Source organism: Musca vetustissima, unplaced genomic scaffold, assembly GCF_032173495.1.
Source record: "Musca vetustissima isolate MV318-11 ecotype Yass unplaced genomic scaffold, APGP_CSIRO_Mvet_v1 utg22557, whole genome shotgun sequence".
Lineage (NCBI taxonomy): Eukaryota > Metazoa > Arthropoda > Insecta > Diptera > Muscidae > Musca > Musca vetustissima.
In genome coordinates this window covers 82384-92742 of record NW_026887900.1, presented here as the reverse complement: position 1 = coordinate 92742, position 10359 = coordinate 82384, and the positions used below count along the sequence as shown (strand labels likewise).

General features: G+C 35.7%; 1 protein-coding gene across 1 annotated transcript in view; it reads right to left on the bottom strand.

The window, feature by feature from the left end:
• Positions 1-4309: 4309 nt before the first annotated feature.
• Positions 4310-10359, bottom strand: part of LOC133335692 (trichohyalin-like) — a gene marked incomplete at its 3' end in the record, with an annotated part of 76316 nt that continues 70266 nt past the window's right edge. Inside the window, exons 6-7 of the mRNA XM_061543994.1 lie at positions 4601-4747; positions 4310-4457 (exon numbers count right to left, since the gene is read on the bottom strand). Of these exons, the coding sequence (XP_061399978.1) occupies positions 4310-4457; positions 4601-4747 (295 nt within the window). The remainder of the gene's footprint in view (positions 4458-4600; positions 4748-10359) is intronic.

Here is a 10359-nt window from a genome sequence, read left to right as displayed (position 1 = left end):
TGGCAAACTATGTGGGCATGCGCGGAGCTTACCGAAATGTTTACAAGGGGAAGGGGAACAGATATGTGGAACAAAATATAGGGAATAACAACAACAACATGGTCAGCGATAGAAATGGTCAGGGGCATGAAGAGACAGACGCAGTTATGTTTATTTGTTGAGTGTTGGGCATGCGTGGAAAGGGTGGCAAATATGTGGCAAGGGGAAAGGGGGGACAAATATGGGAACCAAACTATAAACAGCATAATGAATTTCGCAATCTTATGCAACTATGATTAGGAGTGAAAAGGGAAGAGGCAGGAACAAATATGTGTTTACGAAATGTTTGGATCCAAGAGGAAACGGGGGGAGAGGAATATGTACGCCCTAGCTTTGAGTTTGATGTTTATTTCTGATTATATTAATACCAATGTGTTTATGTTAAATCGAGCATCGTTGAGTGTTGGGCATGCGTGGAAAGGGAGGCAAATATGTGGCAAGGGGAAAGGGGGAACAGATATGTGGAACAAAATATAGGGAATAACAACAACAACAGCATGGTTAGCGATATAAATGGTCAGCGGCATGAAGAGACAGACGCAGTTATGTTTATTTCTGATCATATCAATACCAATGTGTTTATGTTAAATCGAGCATTGTTGAGTGTTGGAATGCGCGGAGCTTACCGAAATGTTTACAAGGGAAGGGGGACAAATATGGGAAACAAACTATAGGGACTATTGAGAATATCAACAAACAACAACATACATGCATCAATTGTATCGGTAAAAATGGTCAGCGGTATTAGGAGACAGGCGCATGGATTTGTATGATTTTAAAGACTGATGGGCGCCAAAAATAAAGAGGCGAACACTTGTTGATAAGAACCATTGGACAGAAATATGATAAACAGCATAATGAATTTCGCAATCTTATGCAACTATGATTAGGAGTATAAAGGGGAAAGACAGGAACAAATATGTGTTTACGAAATGTTTGGATACAAGAGGAAAAGGCGGAGGGGGGCATTTTTTTTGCATTCTGGGATACTTTTAACAAACGAACGTAATAATACATGATATTGTCAATACGAGGTATAATTATAATATAAAAGGAATCTATATTCCACTTTCAGTTGAGAGTTCATATCGTAAACTATTCATATCACAACCAGTTGAGTAAAAGTGATTTTTTACAGTGTATAAGTGATTTTCAATACTTTCTGCAAAACCAAAAAGAGACTCAGAGTGAAAAGTGAACGAAAGTTATAAAGTTATAAAAATAGACTAAAAGTGAGAAAAACATTGAAACGTATTTACAATGGAAAGCTTCCAATGCAATTTCTGCTCAAAAGCGTTGAGTTCTAAAGCTGCACTTAAAAAGCATTTGATGTTACATAAAGTTTGTGAAATATGTAAGAAAATGTTGGCAAACAAGTGGGCTTTAAAATTACATTATGAAGTGTATCACCCAAATTTTTATCAACTGCAAAATGAAGCTGTGAATCAACTACCTTCAGGAACATGGCAGAGACACCAACAGATACAACAATCAAACCAACAACAAAATAAAATTGAAGGCATGAAACAAGGAACGACTTCTGGTGTAAATAGCGATATGATGCTAGTAAGGAGTGGATTCAATAATAGAATCCAAACCTTTCAATATAAAATAACAGAAGATACAATAGAAGTTGATTTAATATTTCAGGGGGCAAAAGCATTTATTAATCAACTTCAAGAAGCACTAAATCGTCATTACAGAATCAAATTTAATTTAGAGTTGGGTGGAGAATATGTTAAACCTTGTAACGAGAACATAATAATTAAAAAAATATACCACACCAGAAGTCGTTCCTTGTTTCATGCCTTCAATTTTATTTTGTTGTTGGTTTGATTGTTGTATCTGTTGGTGTCTCTGCCATGTTCCTGAAGGTAGTTGATTCACAGCTTCATTTTGCAGTTGATAAAAATTTGGGTGATACACTTCATAATGTAATTTTAAAGCCCACTTGTTTGCCAACATTTTCTTACATATTTCACAAACTTTATGTAACATCAAATGCTTTTTAAGTGCAGCTTTAGAACTCAACGCTTTTGAGCAGAAATTGCATTGGAAGCTTTCCATTGTAAATACGTTTCAATGTTTTTCTCACTTTTAGTCTATTTTTATAACTTTATAACTTTCGTTCACTTTTCACTCTGAGTCTCTTTTTGGTTTTGCAGAAAGTATTGAAAATCACTTATACACTGTAAAAAATCACTTTTACTCAACTGGTTGTGATATGAATAGTTTACGATATGAACTCTCAACTGAAAGTGGAATATAGATTCCTTTTATATTATAATTATACCTCGTATTGACAATATCATGTATTATTACGTTCGTTTATTAAAAGTATCCCAGAATGCAAAAAAAAATGCCCCCCTCCGCCTTTTCCTCTTGTATCCAAACATTTCGTAAACACATATTTGTTCCTGTCTTTCCCCTTTATACTCCTAATCATAGTTGCATAAGATTGCGAAATTCATTATGCTGTTTATCATATTTCTGTCCAATGGTTCTTATCAACAAGTGTTCGCCTCTTTATTTTTGGCGCCCATCAGTCTTTAAAATCATACAAATCCATGCGCCTGTCTCCTAATACCGCTGACCATTTTTACCGATACAATTGATGCATGTATGTTGTTGTTTGTTGATATTCTCAATAGTCCCTATAGTTTGTTTCCCATATTTGTCCCCCTTCCCTTGTAAACATTTCGGTAAGCTCCGCGCATTCCAACACTCAACAATGCTCGATTTAACATAAACACATTGGTATTGATATGATCAGAAATAAACATAACTGCGTCTGTCTCTTCATGCCGCTGACCATTTATATCGCTAACCATGCTGTTGTTGTTTTTATTCCCTATATTTTGTTCCACATATCTGTTCCCCCTTTCCCCTTGCCACATATTTGCCTCCCTTTCCACGCATGCCCAACACTCAACGATGCTCGATTTAACATAAACACATTGGTATTAATATAATCAGAAATAAACATCAAACTCAAAGCTAGGGCGTACATATTCCTCTCCCCCCGTTTCCTCTTGGATCCAAACATTTCGTAAACACATATTTGTTCCTGCCTCTTCCCTTTTCACTCCTAATCATAGTTGCATAAGATTGCGAAATTCATTATGCTGTTTATAGTTTGGTTCCCATATTTGTCCCCCCTTTCCCCTTGCCACATATTTGCCACCCTTTCCACGCATGCCCAACACTCAACAAATAAACATAACTGCGTCTGTCTCTTCATGCCCCTGACCATTTCTATCGCTAACCATGCTGTTGTTATTCCCTATATTTTGTTCCACATATCTGTTCCCCCTTCCCCTTGTAAACATTTCGGTAAGCTCCGCGCATGCCCACATAGTTTGCCATCCCTAATATTCTTAAACCGAACGGACACACACACACACGCACACACATTGCCATACTCAAGGTCAAGAGCGCGCCCACACACGTCGATCAACACAGTTTGCGAACGGAGACACACACACACACAAACACATACTTTGCCATACTCAGAACGGAGGATCACACACACAAACGCACATACATAAATTGCCATACTCAGAACGGAGGATCACACACACACACACACACACACACTATTTGTAAACAAAAGCGCACGTGTTCACACATACACGGACGGACAGACGATTTGTTTACTGCAATTTGATACTTTAATGAGTTTTTGACCATTTTAATAACTTTTGGCTAATCCTTTGTATTTTAAACCATACATAGTTGAAACTGAAAATTTATATTCATTTTGGTTGCAAAATAGCGAAAATATAAAATACTTACTGGCCTTCAACCCCCTACAGAGACATCCTGACCTTCAACTCGTCTATAAAAACCTCCCGGTCTTCAAATATGAAAACTCCATTACCCTTCAGCTCATATATACAGCCTCCCTTGCCCTTCAGTTATACTTCTCGACCGTCAGCATCTCGGACAGACACCATGTGGTTTAGTTCGTCTATAACGTGACCCTGACCTCCAGATTGTATATACAGACTCCCCGGTCTTCAGATAGTCTATAAAGCTTCCCCAGCCTTCAGCTCTTCTTAGCCATCAGTTGAATTTCTTAGACTTCATATCGCCAACAAAGTCACCCTGTCCTTCAACTTGTTGATAATGACTAACATACAGCTCTTCTATAAAGAATTCCTTGCCCGTCCGACCGATCAAGTAGATAAGGAATCTATCCATCTAAGTAAAGTGTTCCCTGACTTCTCATCCCAAATGTAAAACATAAGAATATGACAAAGCAAATTACCTGTTTAGGAGACTGTTCATCGACCTCAGCGTACGTATTTGGCTGTTCATCATGTTTACTCTGCTGTTTCTGTTCTTCTTGTTGTTGTCGTAACAACTGTTCATCAATATGCTTACGTATACGTAATTCAGTTTCCTGGAAACGTTTTCTGCCAAAAACAGACACACATATTGGGGGGAAAAGAGAAAATTGAAATAAAATCGAAAATATATTAAAGTGACATTGAATCCTAACCAAATCGATTATAAATTATATAATTGACAATTAATAGGATATCCTGTTCATACATACCTTGCTCTCAAAATCTGTTGCATATCCTTAGGGTCTGAAGTAAATGGTGTGGGTGTTCGTTCGGAACGTTCTTTCATTTTTGCTCTTTCCTGTTCCAGGAACTCTTTTAAACGCTGTTCACATGGACGCCATTCCTCATCATGAATCCTATTAACAAAAGACCATCCAACAAAAAGACACGAAAAGATTAAAACAAAGTGTCTGCAAACAATGGCACAAGTGACAGTGGTTGAGAATTTCCACACAAAATGAGAATGAGACAATAAGAAAAGTTGTAATCCTTTTTGCATGTCTTGTAACGAAAAACGTTTTCCATTTGCAACCGCAAGGAAGGAGAAATTAATTAAATTAAATGAGATACAGTTACTGTTGAGAATTTCGTATGTATTATAATTTATATCAAGGGGTGGTATTTACGTCTTTTATATTAATTAAGTATACATAACTATAATTTGGATATATTCTTAAACTACTTCTTCTAAACAGCAGACCTCAACAATTTTTTTTTGCAACATTTGCGCATCTAGGATAATGTGAATGTCATTTCACCATACCTTACCACACGCAAAACTAATACATTCCGCTTTAAAAAGAAATGGAAATAATGTGGACACATATAGCTCATTCTGGAGTCTGGCCTTTTAGTTTTGTATCATGGTGCCCTCGGAAGGTAGTATGATAACAATAGATGTAGCGGCGGGCGGAATTGGCTAAATCGTCAGAGTATTCCATACTATATCTATACTAATAAAAGAGTAAAGTGATTGACTGACTGACTGATTTAACGATTCATCAAAGCCCAGACGAAACGCTGAAGCTAGAATCTTGAAATTTTGGGTGAGGGTCACTCTTAGTCCAAATATGACAGATAAGGCTGGGTTTTTGGAAATTCGTACTAGAACGGTACGAAAAGTACTGAAAAGTACTAAATGTGATGCCATTTGTATTTGGTGAACCGGTGGAGCTAGAACTCTGAAATTTGGTTTGGTGGTCGTTGATGGAAAAGTACGAAAATGTACTAAAGTTGGTACAATTCTGTACAATGTGAACGGATAGCGTTAAAAACTTGAAATTTGGAGTGTGAATTAAGGTTGAAAAGTAGGGTCCATTTAAGGAGATGGTTTATATGGGTACTATATGGTACTATATTTGGTACAAATTTAATTTGGAGATACAAATCGAGCTGGAATCCTGGAATTTGAAATTAAAATTACCGTCGGAGTGTAGGATTGGGATATGAAGGTAATTTTGGAAATTTGTTACTTATGTGTACGAAAAGTACTAAATCGTACTATAATCGGTAAAGTTTGGATTTGGTTTATCCTATAAAGCGAAAACAATGAAATTTGGAGTCAGGATCACTGTAGGAGTGTGGGATTGGGGTCAAGATTCAGTTTAAGAAAAAAATACTTATGGGTACTAAATGGTACTAAATTTGGTACTATTTGAATTTTAGGTGAATCATGAAATTTGGAGTCAGGATCACTGTTGCGGTGTAAGATTGAGATATGTAGGAAGTTTTAGAAATGTGTACTAAATTTGGTACAATTTGAATTGTGAGTGGACCGATAGAGTTGGAATCCTGAAACTTGGATTTGGGATCACTGTGGGGGTGTAGGGTTGGGGTATGTAGGAAGTTTTAGAAATTTGTACTAAGTGTACTAAATTTGGTACAATTTAAATTGTGGGTGAAACGATAGAGTTGGAATCACTATGGGGATGCTGGTTTGGGTTAAGTAGGAAATTTTGGAAATTCGTACTACTATGTACTAAAATTGGAATCCTGAATAATGGATTTTAGGATGACTGCGGGGGTGTAGGATTGGGGTGTGTAGGACGTTTTGGAAATTCGTACTACTGTGTACTAAATTTGGTAAAATTTGAATTGTGGGTGAACCGATAGAGTTGGAATCCTGAAACTTAGGTTTAGCATTACTGTGGGATGAAGGTTTTAGCTAGGTATGACGTTTTGGAAATTTGTACTACTGTGTACTAAATTTGGTACAATTTGAATTATGGTTGAACCGATAGAGTTGAAACCGTGGAACTTGGACTTAGCATCCCTGTGTGTTAAGGTTTGGGTTAAGTTGAAAGTTTTGGAAATTCGTACGACTGTACTAAATTTGGTACAATTTAAATTATGGGTGAACCGATAGAGTTGGAACCCTGGAACTTGGATTTAAAATCACTGTGGGGGTGTAGGTTTGGGGTGTGAATGAAGATTTGGAAATTGGTACTATTGTGAAATAAATATGGGATAATTAGAATTGTGAGTGAACCGATAGAGTTGGAATTATGAAATTTGGATTTATGATAACTGTGGGGGTGTAGGTTTGGATTAAAGTAGGAAGTTTTGGAAATTCGTACTACTATGTACTAAATTTGATACAAATGAAATTGTGGTTGGGATCCATAATCCATAAATTTGAATTTGGAATCATTGTGGCATTATAGGATCGGGGTATGCAGGAAGTTTTGTTTGATGGTTGAGGTGGGTACTTATGGAATAAAATTTGGATTTGGGTGAACATTTAGAGCACCAGTCATGAAAATTTGTACTAAATATTACTTAAATTTAATTTATGGTCGATATAAATGTGTTGATTGTTTAGTTTTTCTGGCATATGCAGTTTGTCTGCGAAAATTAAATAATATGTTAATATATGTTTAAATATTTCCCACGTTCGCTAACGAAGTAGCGGGTATATGCTAGTAGGGTATAAACTGAAAATTAAAAAAAATAGAATATCCCCCAACCTCAATACGCGAAACCAATTAGTTAACTATTTTAATATGAACAAGTTAAAACGCTGTTAAGTTCGGTCCGGTCGAACTTTTTATACCCTCCACCATGAGGTTGACATTCAAAATATATAAAATCAATGGGGACTCATAGGAGATAACTCATGTTAAGGTAGAACCGAAAATATGTTATTAAAGATTATTACTTAACAAAGGGGCAAGCGTTTTATGGGGATATACCAAAACGGGATCAATATTGATAATTTTTGGTAGTGAAATATGACAGCCAATTCGGTTAAAAATGGTGTACAAAATTTCAAAAATACCGACTTAGGTCAATTCTAATCATTTTTAGTAAAGTGATGAGGGGTCCAGTTATATGGAGGCTATCCTCAAACTTGGTTCAATATTATTAATTTTCAGTACAAATATCTGCTTTACAATGAAAACCTAAAATTCTAAATTACAGCCAATTTGATTGTGAACCGAATATTGGGGAGTTACCCTGAAACTTGGATCAATGTTTATAATTTTCGTTATTTACGTGTGCTATACAATGAGAACCCAAAACACTAAATTACAGCCAATTCTGTTAAAAATTGTCCAAAATACCGAATATTGGGGGGTACCGTTATATGGGGACTAACTTGAAACTAAGGTCAATATTAATAATGTTTAGAAGGGAAATGTACCCTCATACTCCAAAACGTGGACATATATGCAATACCAAACATCCTAGGAGTACTAACAATGTATGTGCAAAATTTCAAAGCTTCATCTTAAATATTGATTTCAACAGATGGACAGACAGAAAGAAGGACATACACGGAGAAAATTTCGAGGCTCTGCAAACGGAGTGACAAATATAATATACACTCCACCTTATGGTGGAGGGTATAACAAGGTGTTATATGGGTACTACCTACCCCCAAAAGGGTGCCGGATATTAATATATTTGGTGGGGAGATTTGTTGAGGAATAGGAATCTAAAATAAAACCAAACATACCAAATTACAGGTAATTCGATCCAAAAACTTGTAAAAAATCCTCAAGATCCGCAAATTTTTGGGGTACCGTTACATGGGGGATACCACAAATATTGGACCAATAACTTTAGTAAGCAGATTTCGTAACAAATAAGAATCCAAAGTATGTTAAGGTTGTAAAGTAAGTATTTATAAATATAAGAAAGGATGTCTTTTAAACGATTGAAAGTCTTTAGGATCCAAAACACCTAAAATCGATCGGAAATTTATATGTGACATGGTAAATAGCTGCCAGAAAATTGGACTAGGACCTTAAACATATGTACAATGAAGCGTGGAGTGGGCTAGGTGGACTATGTAATGCTAAAATACAATCTCTTTGGTTGAGATATTCGCCTAGAAACATCAATAAAGGGCTGGACCTTTATATGATAACTCAAAATATCAAATTAGAGCTAATGTCAATATGTTTCTCACTGGATATTATACATAGCATCCATATAAAGGCAGCTTCACATTGTATTTTGAAGGTTTAAGCTTGATTTTCCCATTGTAGTGACTGCAATACGGCATTTCGGGATATTGGAGGGTAAAACAATTTTGTACGGAAAATTCTCTCATATTTGGTATTAATAGATTTTTAACCCATTTCTTGTGTATTAAGTAATTAAGTTGTAATTCGGCAATAAAAATGTGTGTTAGTTTGTGCATTTAAGTGATGATGTTATCTATAGTTTTTATACCCTTCACCACACAGGGTATTATGTCTTTGTGCATATGTTTGTAACAGGCAAAAATATTCGAGATAGACTCATGGTTCCTTTTGATAATATGCATAGAATCACTTTCTGAGTCGATTTATGCAGGCCCGCCCGTCTGTCTGTCCATGTTAAATTGTAAATGAAGTACAGGTCGCATTAATGTTCCGAATTGGATGAAATTTGGCGTAACTCATTTGTTTGGCACAAGGGCGAACTCTATTGAAATTGGGAAAAATCCGTTCAGATTTAGATATAGCTCCCATATATATTCGTCCGATTTTAGGTAAATAGTCCCTATATATCCTTAGATTTGCACGAAATTTGGCACAGAGTTCTGGATTAAGTATAGAACGATGTGTGTTAAATTTCGTGAAAATCCGTTCAGATTTAGATATAGCTCCCATATATATTTTCGTCTGATTTTATGTAAATAGTGCACCAAAGTCCTTATATATCCTTCGATTTGCACGAAAATTGGCTCAATGAACTGAATTAAGTGTAGAAAGATGTGTGTTAAATATCGTAAAAATCGGTTCAGATTTAGATATAGCTCCCATATATATTTTCGTCCGAGTTTATGTAAATGGTGCACCAAAGTCCCTATATATCCTTAGATTTGCACGAAATTTGGCACAGCGTACTGAATTAAGTTTAGAATGAATGTGTGTTAAATTTCGTGAAAATCGGTTCAGATTTAGATATAGCACCCGTATATAGACTTCAATATTTTGCTTTAAATTTATTTACGTAATTTTGTCCCATTGTAAGAACCAACTCTATATCTGGCCAACATTTCGTATATGTAGGTTGCAGAATGACAAGTTTAATTTCATCTTAATTGTCCTTTAAAAATGCGATGTCTGTTAGGATTCCATCTGTTGAATATACCCAAAGTGGTGAAGGGTATCATGTAGTCGGCCCCGTCCGACTTTACTACATTCCTTACTGTTTTTGTTTTTCATATTTATTGCTTCAGTCATTACAGTCATTATTTTAAAGTTGTTGACGTTTTGCTGTCATACTGTTGTGGTCTTTTATTCGATTGTCAATTGTAAAAATTAAAGCATATTTTCAGGCGATAACTAAATTAAGTTAGTTTTTGATAACAATTTTAAAACTCAATATTTTCAATTGAACTATTGTAGTATAACTTTAGGAGTTATTCTCATTTCAATGATTTGTTTGTATAAGGACGGTTCCATTACCAGCGATACTGAACACTTAATAACATGCTGGATTTGTGAAAAGTTGGCTTTAATGTAATAACTGG